Below are 25,275 nucleotides of genomic sequence, written 5' to 3'. Positions count from 1 at the left end.
GGCTTTGTAAATTTCCTGGAATACAATTCTACCAATGTGGTATACTGCTGATAATCTTTTCACCCCCAAAACGCATAACCTTACATTTTGCCACATTAAACTGACATCCATTTTATTTAGCCCTGTCTGCCAATTTATCCAAATCATCCTGCAAAATTATGACATCATGTGCATTCACTATTGCTCTACCCCACTTTGCATCATCAGCAAACAAATGAACAGTTCCTCTCAGATCCTTTCCTATATCATTAATGAACAAATTAAACAGCAGTGATCCTAGAACAGAACCCTGCAGCACACAACTAGTCACAGGACTTCTTGTGGACTCTATTCCTGAATAAACTTCTCTCTGATATCTCTCCATCAACCACCTTCCTAATCATTTCACCAACAATATATCCATCCCCATCTACTGTAGTTTATTGATGGGAATTCCATGTGGTATCTTGTCAAAGGCCTTTGCAAAGTCCAGTAGTATATCTGTAAACCCATTACCCTTATACAATTCAGTCATCATTGTATTATAAAATGTGAGCAAGTTACTGAGGCATGATCTACTCTTCACAAAATCATGCTATCCCCCATATCCCACATACAGTATCCCCTTTCCATCTATCCATTCCTGTATTTTGCTCTTGACCAACTTTTCCAATACTATGACAATGACTCCTGATATGCTGATCGTTCGGTGATTTGAAACAGAAGTCCTGGAGCCTCCTTTATGCAATGCAAAATTTTATGCAATATTTTCCTCTCTTTCCACCCCTCAGGACTAACCCAGAACTGAGACTTAGATTAAACAATATGGTCACGGGCACTGACAATTACTTTGCCACTTCATGCAAGATTCGAGCTGGTGTACCATCAAATCCATAGATGTAATTTATTATACAATGAAACCTGTGGAGAATTCATGACTAAACAAACACACGTAAACACATGTAAAACTTATTACTGTGGTTAGTTATGCGTGTGTTTGTTTAGCCATAGATGTAATGTTGATGACATTTTCATAATTTGGTTGGGAAAAACAGTAGGATTACAGAAATGTGAAGATTATCTGAACAGGTTGTACCTAAAAATGCCAGCAAAGGTTGGTCGATTTCTAGAGCCTCTGCTACTAATGGCTCACGCAAAAAGTTAAGCAAGTTTGAGCATGGTTAGTAGTTGGAAGGTGAGCAATCGTTCGAAGCTGTTGGCACACTCTCCCTCGATGAGTCTTTGGACTCCCTGGAAGTATCACATAATAATAATAATAATAACATAAAATTCACTCCAGAACTGGAGGATCAGTGAAAATTAACATTCCTTGACATTAATAAATTTAGTTTAATCCTTTATCCAAGTATAAGAAAACAAAGTTTGGGCCTGAAAACATATTCAGGACTGAGGCAACTCGTAGTAAAGGTGGACCAAGCTCTCAATTACTCCTGGTCTCAGTATCTCCTTGCAGACATGTATAATGCTATGCATTAAGGGAAGGGCCACTACCCAGACTGGTTTTGACCTCCATTGAGGTCTCGTCAGTGAGAAGTGGTGATACTAAGGCAGAAGCAATGGAGAGGTCATATTTACCTATATGAGTTGCCAAACGGTGTACCACCTTATTATTAAATTACTTTGGATTTAGAGAAAGATGATGAAAGTTTATTTTGCACTTGGTTAGACTATAATAAATTTAGTTTAATCCTTTATCCTAGTGTAAGCAAACAAAGTTTGCACCTGAAAATATCTTCAGGACTGAGGCAAGGTGGTACACCTGTTGGCAACTCAGAGCAAAGGTGGACCAAGCTCTCATTGTCATCATATCTCCCACAATGCAAAGCACATCTTCTTGCAGACATGTATAATGCTAATTCATTAAGGGAAGGGCTACCCAGACTCTTTATTGTGGTCTTGTCAGTGGGAGGTAGACCCAGAAGTGGCGATACTAAGGCAGAACCAATGGAGAGTTCATATTTACTTATACGAATTGCCAAAAGGTGTGCCACCCTATTATTAAATTACTCTGGATTTAGAGAAACATGTTGGAAGTTTATTTTGCATTTGGTTAGACTATAATAAATTTAGTTTAATCCTTTATCCAAGTATAATCAAACAAACTTTTGGCCTGAAAATATATTCAGGACTGAGGCAACTCGTAGTAAAGGTGGACTAAGCTCTCATTATTTGTCTCAGTATCTCCCATAATGCAAAGCATATATCCTTGCAGACATGTATAATGCTATGCATTAAGGGAAGGGCCATTACCCAGACTGGTGTCAGTTTACTGAGGTCTCCAGTGGGAAGCAGACCCAGAAGTGGCGATACTAAGGTAGAAGCAATGGAGAGGTCATATTTACCTATACTAGTTGCCAAAAAGGTGTACCACCTTATTATTAAATTACTCTGGATTTAGAGAAAGATGTTGGAAGTTTATTTTGCACTTGGGTTAGACTAAAATAAATTTAGTTTAATCCTTTATCCAAGTGTAAGCAAACAAAGTTTGCACCTGAAAATATCTTCAGGACTGAGGCAACGCATAGTAAAGGTGGACTAAGCTCTTAGTATCACCACTTCTGGATCTGGCTCCCACTGACAAGACCTGAATAAAGGTTCGAAACCAGTCTGGGTGGCCCTTCCCTTAATAAACTTGCAAAATAAACTTCCAACGTTCTTTGATATCTTTCTTTGAGTATTATTATTATTATCATTATGTGACACCTCCAAGGAGCTCAAAGACTCATCGAGGGGAGGACACCCCTCTACAACTCTCCGTCTCCACAGCAAACTGGATCATCTACACCCCATCCTGACCACCACAGCTAGTATTTTCACAGACAATCACAAATATCCATGCCTACGGCTTCATTCAAACCAGCAGCCATTTAGTTTGAGAATGGATTATTCCTCTTCCTAAGATACTCAGGCTAGCAGGCCTGGTTGGTCGAGTATCTAAGGAAGAGGAAAGGTTGGTCCTTTCAGTATACTGAAAACCAACCCCAACTGGTAGATTCTTTCATGGTTCTTCACATCACCATCCATTAAAAAAGAAAGGCATGATTAAAATATTATGGGAGAGAGCTATCTCCAATACATCAGAAAAAAAAAAAAGGAAAGAAGAACTTCATCACCTTCTTTCCCCCAATGGGTACGAACTGAAGACTGTTAACATTATTATAGACATGTTTCCAACAGTTTCTTCTAATAAAGAAGATTTCAAAATTGCAATCTAATTACCAAATATCAAGAATGTTGTTGACAAAGTTGCAGCATTGTTTTGTAATTACAATATAAGTGGCCTCTTTGCCAATGTATAAGATTCCTAGATTCTTAAATAAACCAAAACCACCATATCCTCCCATACAGAAACAAACCAAGATTATATAAAATTCATTGCATTTGTTATATAGGCCAAACAGGATGGTCTGGAGAGATCTGCATGTTATGAACATATAAAGGATATTAAGAAGAAAAGGACATAAACAATAGATCGAGATTAGCCTTTCACACAACAAAATCTAGCAGAGTAAAATCCAAAAATGCAGTATATATTGATCATAACTGTTTTATGCAAAGATTCGAAATCTTTCATCTTTCGTAGTACCCATAGTGTAAGTAATTTTTTATAGTGCCCCTAAGCCGAGAGAAATACCTAACAGTTCTGTTTATTGAGTAGTTACACTCAAATTATTTACTAAGTATTTGTGTCCTAAAATTTTTGTAGTCATTTGAAAAAATAATACATTATAATTCACTGCAGCATCCCGGAGTGCTGTGACACACAGTTTGAGAACCACTAGTTTTATAAGAAAATTCAAAGAAGACTCAGAAATGCTCCATACTCCCATGCAGTGTAATAAAAACCAAAGTTTAATTCTATACCAGATTTACCCTCATTTATTAAAAATTTTACAAGCATGTGACTGGGATATGACATTTTATGCCACAAAACGTGAGAGAAACAACTAACTTTGTTCATACGTTTGAACAATAGTTAGTCCAATAAATTAAAGGTGCCAAAGAAATTATATTCTTGGTTTAACCCTTTATCGAAATGTAAGCAAACAAAGTTTGCGCATTGATGGAAGTTTTTTCACTTGGCTATGCTACCAATTATATATTTGGTTTAATCCTTTATCCAAGTATAAACAAACAAAGTTTGTGCCTGAAGTATCTTCAGGACTGGAACAACTCGTGGTAAAGGTGGGATAAGTTCTGATTACTTGCCTTAGTATCTCCCATAATGCAAAGCACACTTCCTTGCGGACATGTATAATGCTATGCATAAAGGGAAGAGCCACTACCCAGACCGGTTTCTACCTTTATTGATTTCTCATCAGTTTTGCACATGAAGTAACGAAACGACTGGGCAACTGATATATAGAGGCTAATGACTTTGCATCACTTGCCTCGGTATTCCATAATGCCAAGCACATATGCTTACAGACATGTTTAATATTATGCATTATGGGAAAGGCCTCTAACCCAGACCAGTTTCAATATTACTGAGGTCTCATCAGTGGGAACCACACCCAGAAGTGGTAGTTGAAGTAATGCAGAAGTCATATTTCCATACACAGATAGCAAAAGTTGTCACTTGTCTTGTCAGATGGCATCTCCTTCCAGGAGGTTGACTACAATGAGCTTCCACCATGTATGTTTTTGTGCTTCTCTTTTATATCTTTATAGCACAAAAAGGTCCAGTCCTTAACATTTCCCATCCATTCTATTCTTTGTATTCGTATTCTTCTTTTTTTCTTGTATCTTTCCTTCCTAGAAGTATTTTTGTAGGTATTCATGCCTTAGTATGTGACCAAGGTAGGTGGTTTTTCTTTTCTTAATGGTTTTCAACACAGTCCTATCTTCTCCCATCATCTCTAATATTTCTGAATTAGTTTTTTTTGGCAGTCCATAGGACTCTAAGAATTTTTCTGAGGATCCACATCTCCAAAACTTTTAGTTTATTTTCATAATATTTTAATATTGTCCAGGTTTCTGCTCCATATAGCAATGTTGACTATATGTAGCATTTGGACAGCCTAATTCTCGTTTTTGTGTGAATTTCCCTAGAGGTCAGAATGCTTTTCATGCTAATGAAGGATGATCTAGCAATTCCCAATTTTTCTTAATATTTCCTTATCACACTTTCCATTCTCTGTAATTAGTTGACCAAAATATTATTATCATTATTATTACGGGCAACTCCAAGGAGTCCACAGACTCATTGAGGGAGGCCCTAACATCATGTCAAGAACAACTATTCGTCTTGCACACACCATCTATCATACCTCGCCTTAAACTCATTCACGGTTATAGCACCCACAACAGACTCTGGCAGCTTATTCCACTCTTCAAGTAAAGAACCTAGCTCTAACACCCCTGTTAACCACATTTCTGCCCAGCTTCCATGTATGGCCCCTAGTCCTCCCACCACCAGCCCTATTCTCAAAAATATCTTCTGGATTAATCTTATAGAAACCCTTCAGTAATTTGAATGTCTCAATCATATCACCCGTTTTCTGCTATCAACCAATTTTTGCAACCCACAAATCTTCAATCTGTTCTCATAAGGTTCATTCCACAGACCTGCTACTATATTGGTCACTCGTCTTTGGATCCTCTCTACCTCCTCCCCATCAAGAAGAAACCCTGGCACCCATATCTGGGCACAATAGTCCAGATGGGGGTCTTATCAGGGCTCGATATAGAGGAACAATAACTTGTTTGTCTCTGCTCGTTAAAGTATTTTTCAGTAACCAAGTGATTTGATGAGCTGTTTTAGTCACTTTTGCAATGTGCTCCCTAAACTTCAACTCCCTATCCACTAATACTCCCAAATCCCTGGCCTCATCAATCTCCTGGAGTACAGTTCCACCAATGTGATATACTGCTGCTAATCTTTTCACTCCAAAATGCATAACCTTACACTTTGCCACATTAAATTGACATCCATTTCCCTTAGCCCAGTCCTCCAAACTATCCAAATCATCCTGCAAAATTTTGACATCCTGTGCACTCACAATTGCTCTACCTAACTTTGCATTATCAGCAAACAAGTGAACACTTCCTCTCAGATCCTTTCCTATATCGTTAATGAACAAATTGAAAAGTAGTGGTCCAAGAATAGATCATTGCGGCACACCACTAGTCACAAGCTATCTTTTGGACTCCACTCCTGAATAAACCACTCTCTGGTATCTCTCCATCAACCACCCTCCTATCCATCTCACAAACCCCAATATCCCCATCTGCTCCAGTTTATTGATTAGAGTTCCATGTTGTATCCTATCAAAGGCCTTGGTAAGGTCCAGTAGAATCACTGAAAGCCTATTACCCTTATCCAGTTCAGTCATTACTGTGTTATAAAACGAGAGCAAATTACTGAGGCATGATCTACCCTTCACAAAACCATGTTGTCCCCATACAGTACCTCATTTTCATCTATCCAATCCTGTATTCTTCTCTTGAATAGTTTCTCCAAGACCTTGACAACGATTCCTGATATGCTGTTCGAATCGGTAATTTATAACGGCGGTCTTGGAACCTCCTTTATGCAGTGGAACTATTTTCCCTTCTTTCCACCCCCTCGGGACTAACCGAGACCCGAGACTCAGATTAAACAGAATAGTCAAGGATACTGACAATTCTTTAGCCGCTTCACGTACGACACGAGCTGGTAGGCCATCCAATCCCACAGATGTATTGACATTGAGGTTTTGTAACAGACTACTCACCTCCACCTCATTCACCACAATTCCCGTATAAACTTTTGGTTCGTTCATTTCTGCAATATCACCACCTGGATGATATACTCTTGCAAAGTGCTCGCTCAGTAATTCAATAATATCAACTGATTCAGCCCTACCATCAGCATTCTTTAAAATCATTCTGCCATATACATTTTTTCTTCTACTTGCAACATATTAAAGAAACTGTTTAGGATTCTCTTTAGCCTGCATGGCCAATGTTCTTTCGTAATCTTTTTTTGCTTTTCTTACCACACTCGTTACCTTCTGGCCTGGGCTTTACACTGTTCATGTGTCTGCCAGTCACCTTTCTCCTTAAATTCCCTCCATAGTTGTTTCTTTTTTTGCAGCTCAAGCTTAATGGTGTTATTCATCCATTTAACTCCTACTTGATTTATTATTCGGACTCTAGGTATACGGTCAGCCATTGCTTCATGCAAACACTTCTTAACCGCCTCCCATGCACTGTCAACTTCTAGCTCTTGCAGTTTTACATGCCATAGCACTGTACTAATCAATCTCCTAAGCTTGTCATACTTATGTGAGATCTGCACTTTTCACCAAAAATCAAATCTACGAGAACCATCTGTGAGAAAGCATAAAAGATTAATCAGAATATGATAATTTTTCAACTACATTACTTGTCACATGGACTGTTTAAATACTTGAACAGTCCATGTGACAAGAAATGTAGTTACTTGTCACATGGACAAGTTCAAATACTTGTAAAAGTGGTTAGATGGATATTGTCTTTGAAAACCAGCCTGGTTGGCCGAGTCGTTAGCGTATCTGCTCTCCAGCCAAAAGGCTGCAGGTTTGAATCCTGCCGTGGGCATGGATGTTTGTGATTGTCTGTGAAAATACTAGTGGTGGTCAGTAGATGGCATTGGTATAGATGATGTGGTTTGCTGTAGCTGGTGGATTGAGTGGTGGAGATGGAGATTTGTAAAGTAGGTACCTTCTCTCGATGAATCTTTGGATTCCTTGGAGGTGTCACATAATAATAAAATAATTCTCTAGAAGAGAATTATCAATATAAGTGATAGTTATTTTTTCAAAATAAATGGCAGTCTATAGATATAGGCTAGCAAACTCAGATCATTAGAGTACTATATTAGTACTCTAATGATCTGGTAACTTTATTTTTAATTATGTGTGTAAAAATTCTTCTGAGAGAAATTATTTGGATTTTAAGAAAAGAAGAGCTTGCTTCTTTAGTCACACAGAAAACCAAACAGTGCATCTCAGTGTCTTTATAGCCTTAACAATGTTTTCTACCTTCACTGTTCAGTAGTCACTTGTATATAGATCATCTCTACAATTCTAAAATCGTAATTAAGTGGCCTGAAGGAGGCAAAAATCTGCAATAATACATTGAAAGTATGTAGGGAAGAGCATATAAATCTAATGGTCATATTTTCAATAGAAAATGTATTCAGCAGAATTCGTTTAGTTCTCCCTACTTAAACACAAGCATGCACATGCAGAAACACACACACACACACACACACACACACACACACACACACACACACACACACACACACACACACACACACACACACACACACACACACAGTATATTGACCTTATTTATTCACTAATAATGCATTAATAATGCCATCCAGCAACCAGTTCCACACTTTCATTACTCTCAAAGCAAAAAAAAAAATATATATATGTATATATCCTTGTTTATCATATTCTAACTCATTTATTATTATTATTATTCGTGACACCTCCAAGGAGTCCGAAGACTCATCGCGGGAGGACACCTACTATACAACTGTCTACAGCACTACATCGAACCTTTCCTACCAATCATCTCCATCAACACCATCTACTGCCCACCACAACTAGTATTTTTTGTCTGTAAATTGCGTGTGTTCTGAAGGGCCGATTTGTCTGTATGCGGGATGAAAAACCCAAGTTTCTGGGAGAAAAAAAACCTTTCTACCTCCGTATGAGATCGGCTAACTCACCTTCGATTGAATTTGAAATGCAAGTTCTTTCCTCCCCTTTCCTATTGCTATATATTTAAAAATTTCTTCTACATTTAACCTAGAAAATCCACTTAGTAACTTTTAGACACTATATCATTTCTGAACTGTCATCAGTCTTTTTTAGTGAGTTTCAATTCAACTGAGGGGGTTAGTGGCCACCTGCAGTCTAGCTGATATAAGTCTAAAGGAACAAGGAATAGGGAACAACCAAGAAGAAGTTGGACTGAGTCCGAAACAGGCCACTCGGCCTAGAACCTGGATAGGAAGAAGAAGAAAAAGCAGATCATTTCTGAAAATTTCTCACATAGTTTCTCTAATTACAAATCAACATAATATAGTATGCTTATTTTGCTAAGCCCTGTGTTTTCAACATGCTGGCTTAGACATGTGATTTAATGAATCAAATTATTATTATCATCATCAATAGACCTCCATAGAGTCAAGAGACTCATCATGGGAGGTCCCACTCTCACATGCACAGCATATCGTACTTTGAATTAAATGCATTCACTGTCCCTGTATTCAACGCACTTTCAGGCAATGCATTCTAATCACCGACCACTCACCACACTCTCAGGCAAAGGAATTCCAATCACTCACCAACTCTCCATGCAAAAAATCAACTACTCATTCTCTTGCTCACACCTACCTTATACAGCTTCCAGGGATGGCCTTGCATTCTCCTCCCATCTCCATATAAAAAATCTCATCCATGCTAATCTGGTAATTACCCCTTACCAACTTATATGTCTTAATCATGTTGCCCTCTTCCTTCTATTCACTATATTCTGTAATTTACATTCTCTCAATCTGTCCTCATATTCCACATTGTTTTTAATCTGCTAATCTGGTAATTACCTCTTACCAACTTATATGTCTCAATCATGTCTGCCCTCTTCCTTCTAGCCACTATATTCTGTAATTTACATTCTCTCAATCTGTCCTCATATTCCACATAACCAACTTAGTTACAATCAAATCTATGCACAATAATCCATTTGCAGCCTTAGTGTATTTGCATAATATATTATAATATAAATATAATATAATATAAAGATAGTTTTTCTATCTTTATAACACTGATATTTTTAACATACAATGTATATAAAAATTTTTTTTTTAACCTTGGGTTTATCATACATTAAAGATACCAAGAAATTATATACTTAGTTTTATTTATTTATTTCCCAAGAAAGCAAAACAATGTTTTGTGCATGAAGTATATTCACATCTAAGCTACTTGTATACAGAGGCTAATCACTTCCTATCACTTGCCTTAGTATGTATTTTTCCATTTCTATTAAGATTTCATCTTCATTCAACCACATTACACTTATTCCAATCATATAGGGGCAAATTCAAAAGTAAATACAGGACACCTTTACTTATATAATTTACCATGGAAAGGGAAAATATAGATGTCCCATCTATATTTCCCTTTCCATGTAAAGCTCAAACAATAAAACAATCACTGAAATATTCCTGGCACTTGTAAATAAACACAGAAGTTCATTTTTAGGTCTAAAACCTACTCCTGCCTAAGCCACTTGTTGGTGTGATTTCCCCCACCACACTGCATGCCCTTGCCCAATCACCTTTATTACCGCTTAATTCACATATCTTTTCAACCCCCCCCCCCCACTACCATCACACCATCACACATCCCGATCCATTCCATTCCTATGGTGATCATTCCAACATCCATTCCCCTTATGGCATGTCCACCTGGGCTCCCCTCCCTGTTCCTATTGCACTCCCATTCTGTCTTCATCTCTCACACTACTATAGTTTCAACTGACAAGTACTTCAGTCTTTTCAGCACTACTTGCCTGATCTTTCACTTCACCTCTTACTTCTGGTCTCTTGCTTGCATCAAACACTGCATTTCAACCCAGCAAGTTTCTCCAGTTCACAGACTCTAAAGCCATTCAAATACAACCTATCACATCTGTGTAATTCAATTTTTCCTAAAATTCATGACATATATCTGCAAACTGCACTCCCTTCTCCTCACACAGCTCTGCTGGCATGCCATTCATGATTCTGGCTCTCCATCTCAACTGATCATTGTAATAACTCGGCAACACACTGACACCCTTTCTCACTATACTGTTATCTTTCATTCTCCTCAATATGTCCTGATATCCACCATTACATTCCCCTTATCTCTACTTAAATCGTTTGTTCCCTCATTCTCCACTGATTCCTTTGCTTGTTTCTTCCTCATGTCTAAAGCACGAATCATCTTGTTCATCCTCCCTACTGGACAGCAGACCTTATGGGCACTCTCATTAACTAGTCCTCTAATAATGAAATCTATATACAGGTAATGGACAAAATAATGGAAACAGTGACACATTTTGATTAATATGGCATTGATACACTGTGGGCATTTAGTACAGCCTGTATTTTTTGAGGGAGAGGCTCTGTCAGTGCTTGGAACTCAACAGGAGGAATTTTATCCCAATTTGTCCAACAGAAACTGGATGTCCCATGTCCCATAAATGTTCTATAGGATTTAAGTCTGGCGATTGGAATGGCCATAGCAGACAGGACACCTCACTGTCATGTTCTGCAAACCACTGGGTGAGCATATTTGCTTGATAAATGGGATCATTATCCTGTTGAAATGTGGTTGGCTGCATAGGAAAAAATTGTGCAAACATGGGATGAAGATCACTTATGATTAAAAGACAATGTTCCGCATTCACTTTGCCTTCCAATACAATAAGTGGATCCAAACCATGATATGAGAATGCACCCCAGAATATTACAGAACCACCAAAATCTTTCACAGGTGGAAACATGCACTTTGGCCGATGAGCTTCCTTCTGATGCCACACACACATTCATCCAGTTGCAGCAAAAAGTGGGAATGTGGATTCATCAGAACATATCACATCCTTCCACTGTAGTGTAGTCCACAGCCTGTGATCTTTGCGTCATTGGGTGCGACGATGTGCACTAACAGGAGTGATCAAAGGTCTATGTAAGGTAACCAGACCGTGATCTCCAACTCTATGTAGTTCCTGGTGCAGAGTTTTTGTTGAAATGTTTCTCATGACTGGTGTTGAATTTTTCATACAAATGCTCAGCAAAAATTAGCCTGCCTATTTTTTGTGATACAGTGTACTAATGCTTGAACGTCCCTCTCTTGCAGTAAGCACTTTCATTCACTATTGCATTTTGCTGATAATGATTGACCTGTTGACTGCCATGCTCACATAACCTTAGAGACTGTTCCTCAACTGTACAATTTCAGCTGTTCTGATCACGGATGCACTTGAAAGCCTAGCTCCAACAATCATGCCCCTTTCAAAGTCACTGAGGTCCTCTCTAGATTCCATTACAACATGCAAGAAATGGTGATTGACCTCTGTTTTCCTTTATACACACATCCCTAGGAATTTCAGGAGTATATTTGCATATCAACTGCATCATAGATGCTGCATTGCAACTACTGATAATGCAACCTGATAGCTCATTGTTTCCATTTTTTTGTTCATTACCTATATACCATCATTCCAGAATCATTCATCATCTCATTTTCTCTTTCCTTCTAGTCTTTTGCACTCTTTCATTTGTTTCTACTAAATGTCTAATATCACGCCACATATTCTACATTTCATTCTTCATTTTGAATAAATGTTTCTTCAAATCTTGCATTCTGGCTATTCACCTCTCTTTAGCTCCCATTTGTGCATTCTTTCACTCTCTCAGTCTCATGAGCTTTTGTTCTGTTTCTGTTTGTTTCATTTATGCTAACTTTCATTCCTTGAGTATGTTTCTCATTAGCTAACTAGTAGTCTAACAAAATATCATACTTTATACAAATCCATACCTACTCTCATCTCCTGTTTGGTCTCTTCACAAAAACATCTTTCACATTTCACCACACATGCATGTTACACTCGCAACATGCATTAAAGACCAAGAAATTATCTTGGTTTAATCCTTTATCCAAGTGTAAGCAAACAAAGTATGTGCCCTGAAGTAACTTCAAGAGTGGGCAACTTGTATATCGAAGCTAATGATTTCACATCACTTGCCTTCTTCCTCTTCTCTCCCGTAGTCCTAAATGGACTGTTGGGTCATTCATGGCTGGTAGGTGATATTCTTTGTTAGCCTCCTCCAATCATCTCAGTCTCTTATTCTTGATGTCAGTTGAGAAAGGGAGGAATTTGTCCATTTTTTGGAAGTCACACGGCCAATCTCCTCTTCTGTCTTCGCCTGCTAGCATTTAGCTTGGCATAGTGGGATGGCCTTCACGGCTTGGAGGCCCTACCAGGAAGTAATGATACTCCTGACGTGCTTCATCCCCCCCCCCCCCGCGCGCCACGCTGAGGCAGCATAGCAGGACTTTTGGGGGGGGGTCTCTTGTCTTAGTATCCCATAATGCAAATAGCACATATCCTTACAGACATATATAATGCATAGCATTATACATGTATAATCTATACACTATACATGTCTGTAAGGATATGTGCTTTGCATTATGGGATACTAATGCAAGTGATGTGAAGTCATTAGCTTCTATATACAAGTTGCCAGTCCTGAAGTTACTTGAGGCACAAACTTTGTTTGCTTACACCTGGGTGAAGGATTAAACCAAGAATATCATTCCTTGGCATCTTTAATTTATAGTATAACCAACTGGAAAAACTTCCAACATTACTCCATGGAGTTTGAATAATAATAATATTATTATATAAGAAGATGGCATGGCACATTTGATATCAAAATAAAGATGTTAATTTAAACTACTCTCTATGCAATTTATATACTCTTAAATAAATCCAATACCAGTGTGGAAGATTCCACACTGCTTTTGGATTTATTTAAAAAGACAAAGACTATGAAAATAAGCAGAGAATCGAAAGCATTAGATGAATTCTGAAATTAATACTTAAAGAGGAAGTGAATATTTCAGCTATTTAGGAACAATTTTTAGTGAAGATGGAAAAATTAACAAGCTGATACTGTGGGGAATAAAATTAATATATTTATAGGGAATAAGAGAGAAATTAGTCAAAACACTAAACTAGCTTTGTACAAGACAGTGTTCAAACCAGTTAAAACTGATTTACCTGAGGACTGGGTTAAAAACAAAATAGCTGATTAAAGACTAGAGACAAGAGATATTAGAGTTCAAGAGAAATGAGCAGATGGAAACAAAGTAAAATCATTAAAAATGGGGATATTAGGAAGGAACTTGGGTTAACATTCAGGAATGTTTGAGCAGAGCTATTCTAATATGGTATGGTTACTTAAACAGCATGGAAGAGGAAAGATTAGATGTTATGTAAGCATGGTAGGAAAAGACTCAGTTAGAAGTGCCTTAGAAGAAATGAAATATAAGATCTGGCAGTATTGGAATCTTGACATATATCAACAATTTTGGAAGAAAATGGTTGATAGGAAGTTTGCAATAATATAACTAATCATGTAGTACTATACATAGTATACTATACATTCCTAGTAGGTATATATCAGGAATTTTATGATGATAATGATATTAATAAATGTCGTCATTATTACCCCCCCCCCCAACCAGCCAGGACGTACGACCAGATAAATCTGGATATGATTCTGTAAAACCTATTTAATAACATGGATAAGAAGTGCAAGTTGGTCACACTATTTCATCCACCTCGGCCGGTAGAAAGGTTAAGAGAACTTTAAAAATCTTAGAATAAATTAGATGGTATATTGAAATTTTATAAAACTCACCATTTTAGAACTAGCTAAAAAAAACAAAAGGCTATCTGGAATTTCACTATCAATTGCATAATTCATGATAATGTTATTGGTAGTTGATGGTTCAATGTCTGGCCTGAATGATCTGATGCACAGTCCAGTCTTGTCTGCACTGAGAGATACCCGAATCTGGGGAGGGAAAAAAAAGAAGAAAAAAACCCATCAAACTCAAAATTTGAAAATATTAATGACTGCTGTAAGGATAGCATAAGTAATTTAATAAAAAATTTAAGAAATTTAAAGAAGACAGAGATATTAAACTTTATGCTTACGCTAGATGCTTTTTGTCTTGCTAAAAGAATTTTATTCTTTAATTCTTTCATATTCAACTGCATTTGATTATGTTTCTGTTTCACTTTTTTGGCTCGATTTTCTGTACGTTCAGCTAAGTCTACTGATTTCCCAATACCTAAATGGGCATTTTTTACTAGAATAAAATATTGAATAAGAAAATATTGTACAAATTTGGAACAATAATTATTCCATGAGAGTTAACAAATGCTGAATTATATCAACATTTATAACATATTCTAATTCTAATTATTATTATTATTTTCAATAAGCTATGTCAAAGTTATTTATCATATCTGCACTTACCATATTCTGGTAATGATAGTGCTGACACACTCAACTGTCTCCAAGCAAAACACCCTGCTCTTTCTACATTGTTCGTGGCCTCCTTATACAAATTTCTAGATGATAATAATCAATCTTTCCCCACCTTCCCCCCCACACACACTCATTCTATGGACATTTTCTCTTCTCTATCAATCTGGTATAAATCCACCTTGCTCAGAAAAACTTATGCATCCTATCACACCATTTCTCTCCTACTGTCTGCCAGACTCTGAAGATGGTATTCATTCAATCTGACTTCATATCAGAATCCTTATCATCACTATTGTACTTACCACTTTTGTGATATCAAATTGCAGCTGCCTGATCACCATAAAATTTTTACTGAATATGTCTATTCTTTCCAAAAGTTGGCAAAATTTTTACTGAATATGTCTATTCTTTCCAAAAGTTGGAATGAAAATGTTGTTGTTATGTTCCATCAAGTTATTTTCGACTGCTGGTGATTCTATGAACATACGCTCTCCATTCAGATCTGTCCCTAGCCATATCTTTCAGAATTTCCAGGCACATTCCAGTTGCTTCTTTAACTCCATCCACCCATCTAATTCTTGGTCTTTCTCTTCTCCTGCTTCCATCAACTTTAGCAAGCATCATCATCTTCTCCAGACTGTCATCTGCTTGAATAACATGCCCAAAGTATGACAATTTTTGCTTGATTATCATAGCTTCAAGGAACAATCTGGATTTATTCTGTATATCACTGATTTATTGGTTTGCTTTGCAGTCCATGGTATTCTTAGTAAGCATCTCCAAACCCATAGTTCACATGCATCTATCTTCCTTCTTTCACTCTTTCTCAGGGTCCAACTTTCACATCCAGAGAGTACCATAGGGAATACCGTTGCTTTTACAATTCTGATTTTTGTTGCAAGACAAAAATCAGAATTGTAAAAGCTTACATTTGTCATTGCTTTCTTTCTGAGTAATAATCTTCTAACTTCTGTACAATACCCCTCTTTATCAATTCAGGGTCCTAAGAGCATAAAATTGTTAACTGCTTTCATTTTCTCCTCATCTACTTCAAAATCATTAAGTTCACATGTTGCCATAACTTTTTCTTTTTGAGGTTAAGTTTAAGGCCATATTTAGCACTTTCTTTTTTATCTTTCATATAAGTTCCTCTAAATCTTCTTTCATTCTGCTAGCAAGGTGGTATCATCTGCATACCTCAAATTATTAATAATTCTTCCACCAATTTTATTTCCAACTAAAGACTCCTCCAGTACTGCCATTCTTAAAATGTATTTGCTGTACAAGTTAAACAGACACGGAGATAAATACATCCTTGTCACACCCCTTTACCTATTGTGAAACTTACTCAGTTTTTCCAAGATCTGTTTGAACAGTAGCTCCTTGTTCAAACTAAAGATTCCTTAGAAGGATAATGAAATGCTCTGGTACTTCCACTGTTCTTAACACATTCCACGGTTTCACATGATCTATAGAGTCAAAAGCCTTACTGTAGTCAGGGAAACAAAGGTAGACATTCTTTTGATATTCCTGTGCCCTTTCTATTATCCAGCTCACATTGGTGATCTGATCTCTTGTTCCTCTGCCTTTTCAAAATCCTGCCTGTTCATCTGGCATTCCTCTCTTCTTGATTTCTGAAATGATCTTAAGTAAGACTTTAATTGCATGAGGAATCAATGCTATAGTTGTGTAATTTTTGCACTCTCTTGCATTGCCTTTCTTCAATAGAGGTATATAAACTGATTTTTTCCATTCCCTAGGACCATAAAGTTGTGATCCAAATTCATTGACACTGAGCTGTAAATATTTTAACTGCCTCTTCTCAGGGCTTTGAGCAGCTCAATAGGTATTCCATCTCCTCCTGGTGCTTTCTTACTTGATAACTGTTGTAGTGCACACCTCACTTCACTCTCCAGTGGTACTGGCTCCTGTGTATAATCCTGCTCTTCAAATTTCTCAGTAATCTTGGAGTCCTTTTTGTAAAGGGCTTCTGTATACTCTTTCCAGATTTTCTTTGATGTCTGCAGTTTCTGTAAGATATCCTTTGTGTTTACTTTTCAATATTTGTGCTTTGCAACCATATGCCTGGGGAAGGAGTGTCCCAGGTTCGATTCCCATCGGTGACGTGAGGAGCTGAAGGATCTTCCTCAGCCATAGCCAAGTTAGCCGGTCTTGGGCGTGAACAGTAGGGTTTTTCCCCAGTTTATCCTGAGGTTTTTCATCCTGCAAAACAGGCAAACTGGCCTTGAGAACTCAACACTACAGACATAGGATACACTGGGGCGTAGAGCTGACCATCCTGTGAACGGTTTGAGGTCCGATGATTAATAAACCCTCGACATCACAAGGTAAAAGGAAAAGGAGTTAAATTGTGGATGTTGGCCAGTTACTTAGAATCAAGATATTATTAAAAAAAACTGTATTATAGCTTCCCTTTAATATCTGAAAAAGTTTTAAATTTTGTCGCCTCCGTGGCGCAATTGGAAGAACGACAGTACATTGCGACCTTCGATTGGAATAGGCCTAAGTTCGATTCTCGTTGCGATGAGAGGAATCTTTATCTGGACGATTTCAATTGAGGTGAGTTAGCCGATCTCATACGGAGGTAGCAGGGTTTTTTCTCCCAGAAACTCGAGTTTTTCATACAGACAAATCGGCCCTTCAGAACACACGCAATTTACAGACAAAAAATACTAGTTGTGGTGGGCGATAGATTGCACTGATGGAGATGATTCATAGTAGAAGTTCGATGTAGTGGTTGAGACAGTTGTAGGTATCCTCCCGTGATGAGTCTTCGGACTCCTTGGAGGTGTCAGGAATAATAATATTGTCACCTTGGCACAGAACTTCCATGTCAGTTGCTTGATCTTTTTGAAAAGATTTCTTGTTTTTCCTTTCTTATTTTGGTCTTGTATTTGTTGGCATTCCTGGTTAAAGTATTTTTCCTTGTCTCTTCTGACTTGTTATTGAAACTCTGCATTCAAATGCTATCCTTCCAGCAAATTTCCTGTGGCCTTCATTTTCCACAGGTAACCTACCTTCACATGAGAATAGATTGAAGTCTGTGTGTTTCAAAAACTAGTTGATAGGCAAATAAAAGGGAACATGATAGAAGCATATAAGTTATTAAATGAGCTTTATAGGATTGACACTGAAAACTATTTTTCAATACATGGCAGGAAGGAGAGAGAATAAAGGGTTACCTGTGGAAATTGTGACACAGGAAGTTAAAGAGACAGTGAAGGAAAAGAAGAAAGCATATCAAAGTTCCTGGTAAATAGGCATATGTAAATATTTCAATATGTAGCCAGCAAAAGAAAGCATGATTATGGAAGGATGATATTGATTGGAGAAAATGGTATAAAGACAGCTGTTGCGGAATGTGTGATGGAGATACTTAATGAGCAGTTCATACAGGTCTTTCAATCTTGTGAATGTGACTTCATGGAGGGACTGAGAGCAGTTGATGATGGGGAAGAGAGACTGACTGTAAGTGAGGAAGAGGTGTATGCAGAGTTGAGCAAACTAGATGTTAATAAGGCTGTGGGACTTGATAATATATCGAAAAGTATTCTGAAGGAATGTGCCAGTGAGTTGACACCTGCCTTGACATATTTTTTAATATGAGTCTTGCACTCTGTCAAGTTCCTAAGGCGTGAAGGAGGGCAAGATTGTCCACTTCATAAAGGCGGTGATCCAACTCAAGCATCAAACTATAGGCCTATCTGTGTGTGTGTGTGTGTGTGTGTGTGTGTCAGGTGTTGTGGTTAAGTTGTTGGAGAAGCTTGTGAGAACTAGGATCCAGAACTGGGTTGTCAACAATGGTATTATCTTTGACGGACAGCATGGATTTGCTAAAGGGAGGTCATGTTTTAGCAATCTATTTACTTAGATAAAGTGACTGCTTCCTTGGACAGAGGAGAAGAATACACAGTAATATACTTGGATTTCGCAAAGGCTTTTGATAGAGTACCTCATGATAAGTTGATAGTCAAACTAGAGCAGATGGAGTTGGATATTAGATTAGTGCATTGGATTGGAGACTGGATATCTGATAGGTATCAAAAGGTTGTGTGTGGGGGAGTGATATCCAAGTAAAGGAAAGTCACCAGTGGAGTGCCTCAAGGGTCTGTTTTAGGGCCATTGCTGTTTAACTTGTATATTAATGATATTGGTGAAGATTTGGATGGAGATATTCAGTTATTTGCAGATGATGCAAAGTTGGGATGAACCATGAAGAGTAAAGAAGATGTTGTGGCCTTACAAGAAGACTTGAATAAATTGATCGATTGGACACAGAAATGGGAATGTGAGTTCAAAGTTGCAAAATGTAAGGTTTTAAAATTTGGAAAACAAAGATTGGATGCAGAATTTATGCTTGGTGAGGATATATTGTTGGAGGTGGAAGAAATAAGAGATCTGGGGGTGATAGTGGATAAGGGTTTGAAATTTAGGGGACACATTGCCAAAATTGTGAAGAAAACACAAGGGCTTCTGGGAATGATGCAGAGGACACCAATGTGTAGAAGTAGGGAGATTCTTGTTCCTTTGTATAAGGTTTTGATTAGGCCACACATGGATTATTGTGCCTAGATCTGGTCACCTGGTTTTCAGAAGGATGAAGAGATGTTGGGAAGGATCCAAAGGTGACTGACTAAGGTAGTTTCTGACCTCTGGAATGAGGAAAGATTGAGAAGATGTCATTTGCAGAGTCTGGTGGACAGGAGGAAGGGGGGAGATATGATAGAGACCTATAAGTTGGTAAGAGATTGCTATAGGATCATTGCTGGAGAAGTTCTACAGAAAATAGTGGGAGATTGGAGGAGAACCAGAGGTCTTCCCTGGTAACTATATAAAGAGGGTGTGAGAGGCAGGATTTTTTCATGCAGAGTTGTAAATGATTGGAATGCCTTGCCTGAGAGTGTGGTGTCTCCAAGGAGTTTGAATGTGTTTAAGACATGCTATGACGAGCTGTCTCTCTGTGTGTGTGTGTGTGTGTGTGTGTGTGTGTGTGTGTGTGTGTGTGTGTGTGTGTGTGTGTGTGTGTGATAATAGGACCTCCTAGATGAGTCTTTGACTCCATGGGGTCTTGGGGTAATAATAATAATAATAAATAAGTCAGCTTGTGCTATTAGAGAATAAAGAGAAAAATGTAAGGAAGCCAAACAAAAGGGAACCTGAGAGAAGCATATAAATTATTGAAAAATGTCGCACAAAAGGTGTGCCACCTTTTTTCTTAATTACTCTGGAGGTCGGAGCTGGTCTAGGTGGTGGCCCTTCCCTTAATACATAACATTGTACATGTCCACAAAGAGATGTGTTTTGCATTGTGGGAGATACTGGGATGGGAGTGATGTTGGCTTGGTCCACCTTGCTACGAGTTGCCCGGTGTTGTGTTGCCTTGCCTCTGTCTTGAGGATGTTTTCAGGTGCAGGCTTTCTTTGCTCACACTTGGATTAAGGATTAAACTAAATTTATTATAGTCTAACCAAGTGAAAAACAAACTTTCAACATCTTTCTCTAAATCCAGAGTAATTTAATGAAAAGGTTGCACACCTTTTGGCAACTCCTATAGGTGGCGATGACCTCGCCGTTGCTTCTGCCTGGTATCTCCACTTCTGGGTCTGGCTCCCACTGAAGGGATCTCAATGAGGGTCGGAGCTGGTCTGAGTGGTGGCCCTTCCCTTAATGCATAATATTGTACGTGTCCGCAAGGAGATGTGTTTTGCATTGTGGTAGATACTGGGATGGGAGTGATGTTGGTTTGGTCCACCTTGCTATGAGTTGCCCGGTGTTGTGCTCCCTTGCCCCAGTCCTGAGGATGTTTTCAGGCACAGGCTTTATTTTCTCACATTTGAATAAAGGATTAAACTAAATTTATTATACTTTAGAAACGGTTGAGAAGAATTGTGGAAGAAATGCTTGGTGAAGAACAAGCTGGATTCAGGCCAAATAGAGGCTGTCGGGATCAGATCTTCGCTTTACGACAATTAGTTGAGAAAGCATGGGAATATAACAAAGATCTGTATTTAAGTTTTGTAGATCTTGAAAAGGCATATGGCAAGGTGCAGAAAGAAGCTATTCGAAGAGCTACAGATGTATGGTGTCAGTGGGGCATTATATTAAGCAATACTTAGTCTTTATTTGAGTTGTAAGTCAGCAGTTAGAACTGAAGGAGGTACAGGAAGATGGCTAAATGTTAAATATGGTGTCAGACAAGGATATGCATTATCTCCTCTGTTATTCATTATCTATATGGATCACATTATGATCCATATAGATAATGAATAACATGGTATAGAACCTGATATCAAAACGGAGATGTTAATTTCAGCTCTTTACTTTATGCGGACGATGTTATACTTCTAAATAAATCTAGTACTAGTCTGCAAGATTCGCTAACTGAATTGAATAACTGTTGTAATAGATATGAAGGTCAGCAATAACAAGACAAAGGAAAGTGAAAATCTGATTCTGACAGCCTCTATTTGGCCTGAATCCAGCTTGTTCTTCCCCAATGAAAATTGGCAGAAGCATTGAAAATATCAACTGCATTGTGAATGGAGAACCTACAGAACAAGTAAAATTTCAGCTGCTTAGGCACAATTTTTAGTGGGATGGTAAATTAAATATGGAAATAGACAACAGAATCGACAAACCTGGTATGGTAGGATGTCAATTGAATAAATTTATATGGAATAAGAGAGAAATTAGTCAAAACACTAAATTAGCTGTATACAAGACGGTGTTCAAACCAGTCTTAACTTATGGATCTGAGAGCTGGGTCAGAAGTAAAACACTTGACCAAAGACTAGATATGACCAGATGAGAGTCCTGAGAAAGATTAGGGGTGTGAACAGATGCCATCAATGGCAATATCATATTAAAAAAAATGAGGATATTAGGAAAGAACTTGACATTGTTAGCATCCAGGATTGTGTTAGCAGAGCTAATCTCAGGTGGCATGGTCACTTAAACAGAATGGACAAGGAAAGATTAGCAAAACAAGTATTCTCTGCCAGCTTAGCAGGAAAAAGTGCCTTAGAAGATATAAATATAAGATCTGATAATGTTGGAGTCTTTATAGGTAACAGACTGATTTGGAGGAAAATTGTAGATAATAAAATTATATATAAATTTTTCATGTAGTACTATCATATCCTGTACACCCCTTGAGGGTACATGGCAGGAATTTGATGATGACCTGTTGGTTGGAGAGCAGCTACACCAGTTCCTCAGACAACTAGGCCAGCATTTTTTTTTTTTTTTTTTTTTACTTTTTATTTAAAGATCATTTTACTTATGCATTTATCTTGTATTTTGGAGGGAAGATGTGGATTATATACTTATCGTCAACTGGCTGCTGGCTGAGTGGGTTTCTGAAAATCATAGATTGTGTCTTGACAGAGTTTATTTGAATGGAGTTTATGGTGAGCCAATTGGTGACCAGATTGATGGTATATTGCATGTTTTCTTGTGTGGTGCTTATGGCAGTATACTACTGCTGTGTCTCTGCATGTTGGAAGATCTTGCCTTTGAGAAGAGCTGATTGATATCATGCATATAGATAGTGGGAAAGCTGGAAGGGAGGGAGGGAGGGAGGGAGAGAGGGAGGGTGAGAGAGAGAGAGGGAGAGAGAGAGAGAGAGAGAGAGAGAGAGAGAGAGAGAACAGCTCCCTGTGGAACTTCACAGGTTACTGTAACTCTATACTATGGGATGATCCAATGCACGTTATTTGTTTCCTGATTCAGAAGTAATTTCTAAATCATCTGTACAGAGGTCCAACTATTCCAATATGTCTTATCTTTGCTAGAAGTGTTTCAGGCTTTTAGTGTCTCAAATTGTTTAGACAGGTCAATAAAGACCATCATGACAATTTTGTAATGACACCATTACAGACCATCACAACATTCCATCATTACACCTTTACTTTCCATGCAGACTGTTGATTTCATTGTATGACATTTTTTATTATCTTTAAATGTTTTGAGTCTGGACTAATGTTTTCTTAAGACTATTTTAAATTTCTTGAGATTCCTTTAAAGACAGAATCAAATGCTTCTCAAAAGTTATGAAGGAGGTATATCTGTTTTGGTACAGAAATGATCTTCAGCATATCACTCTGAAGGATAGTATAATTCAGTATTGCATTAAATGGTTTTTTACACTTCTGAATTCACATTGTTTTTCAGCCATTATTTTATTTATCCAGTTTGACATGTCCAATATAATTCTAAAAATGACCTAAAACATTACATAATAAGTTTCCTTCTTATATAAGTTATTATTTTTTTGAAATAAAATATTTCTAGCTTACTGAAGCTGAAGCAAATAAGATTTGACTACTTTCATATACAATACTCATTAGTGTTATTTACATTATTGAAGTTATCCTCCATTGTCTCCTATTTATAAAAAATGCCCTTCAAGTTTTGGTAACAATGATGGATACCCTCATTTATTTTTAATGCTAAGGTACAGTAAATCTTCTTACTAATATAGAAAGAAAAACAAACAGTGATGATTTGTAGAATTATTGAGTTACTCACTTGTTCGATCAACATAGGCTAGTCCTGTAGATGATCCTGCAGTTAATGAATCCAATCTGGGGTAGAGCTCCTGATTGATTCTGTGAATAATATTATCAATTTTTTCGTGAGTAGCATTCAGTTTTTCAATAGCTTCTTGGTGTTCATCCACAATCTTTACAAGTAACTGTGCAACATCTGTAAATCATGAAAAAGAAAAACAAAAAGCAATCTCTTCACATTTCAAATGAAAGGAGAAAAAAGAAATATCCATCAAAACATTGAACATTCATTAATAAAGTATATTATTATTAACTGTTTGTTATTAAAGGGATTTTTATTTATTTTTCTTGAAATCCTACCTACTGAAGATTTTAATAGCATTGCACAGTTGTACCAGATGGGCAAAGAACCAAATAATCCAGATCTAGAAATATGGTTTAGAGAATAAGCATCTACAAACATTATGACATTATCTGTGAATCATCAGAAATAATGGTCAGGAGTTCTTCCATTACTAAATTCAAAGGGACCAAAAATAATTATTATAAGTAGCAACTGGTTAGCAAAGAGAATATTGTTAAAGGAATAGAATATAATGGATACAGGGTATTCAAAGAAGACACACTATTGTCAATGAGTGTAGAAGAATTATGGAAGATCTTGAGGCTTCAATCATTTGTAATGCTCAAATCTTTGAAGCCTCATGATCTTCCATAACCAATGACTTAAATACTGATCATCTTATCATTCTCAAGTGGAATGAAGGCAACTTAGAGAACTTCAATGCTATTAAAACTCAGTCCTATCATAAGAACTTATTTTTGATAATGTTCTCATAACCTTTCAAGATCAGTTTCCTCTTTTTTGGACTGACTGTCACATCCAGCTTTTCATGGCACAAATATATTACATCAATAGCCTCCTCAGCATACAAAAAACGTGTTCTTTTTTGTTCAAAAACACTACTGCTCTTGCTAACTCCTAACACTTTATAAGTTCCAGCTCTGGCCAACCTTGGAATACTGTTCTCACATTTGGGGTAGTACACTCAAAACTCCCTAAAAATTCTTGATGACATATAGAAGAGGATAATCTGTTTAACAGGTAATCCCTCTCTCACACAGATTTCCATCAGTAACTTCCAAATAGGTACCCTGTTTCTGCATCTCTTATATAGGTTGCTTCCATGAGTAAACTGATCTGCTGGTTAAATCCAAACATACAGAACAAACTCCTTGTCATCTTCTTCCATTCCATCCACCTTTGTTCTTTAAAGCAGTCCCCAATGCTATTTTTCGAATGAGTACAATTCTCAACAGTTTAAGAAACATATTAACAGATTTCTTCTTTCTCCTTAATCACTTCCTGCATATGTCACTATTGTTTTATAAGATAGGTCTTTTGACCTTTCATGTGTGTGGGATCATTATTAAAAAATCAAATAAATAAAATTAATTAATTAAATCCATTCCATGTAAAAATATGAGTGATGCAAGAAATAAACTTGATACTGTTTGATATGAGATAAAGTAAAAAGGACAAAATACATAGTTGAATGCAGATACAGACAAGACCTGAAAGATTATGCGTGCCCTCCCTCGATGAGGCCTTGGACTCCCTGGAGATGTCAAATAATAATAATAATA

The 25,275-nt window shown here is 37.3% G+C and overlaps 1 protein-coding gene across 1 annotated transcript in view; it reads right to left on the bottom strand.

Annotated features, from left to right (window-relative positions):
* LOC150095284 (laminin subunit alpha-1-like) overlaps nt 1-25,275 on the bottom strand; it is a 1,249,242-nt gene that overhangs the window by 359,838 nt on the left and 864,129 nt on the right. The window contains exons 46-48 of the mRNA XM_090410638.1: nt 23,648-23,824; nt 14,761-14,915; nt 14,462-14,617 (exon numbers count right to left, since the gene is read on the bottom strand). Of these exons, the coding sequence (XP_090266764.1) occupies nt 14,462-14,617; nt 14,761-14,915; nt 23,648-23,824 (488 nt within the window). The remainder of the gene's footprint in view (nt 1-14,461; nt 14,618-14,760; nt 14,916-23,647; nt 23,825-25,275) is intronic.

The sequence above is a fragment of the Typopeltis vanoorti genome, chromosome 20, assembly GCF_054136105.1.
Source record: "Typopeltis vanoorti isolate ZY-2024b chromosome 20, IOZ_Tvanoo_1.0, whole genome shotgun sequence".
In the NCBI taxonomy this organism is placed as follows: Eukaryota; Metazoa; Arthropoda; class Arachnida; order Uropygi; family Thelyphonidae; genus Typopeltis; species Typopeltis vanoorti.
The sequence above is the reverse complement of the archived record's forward strand: the minus strand, read 5'-3'. Positions and strand labels throughout refer to the sequence as shown.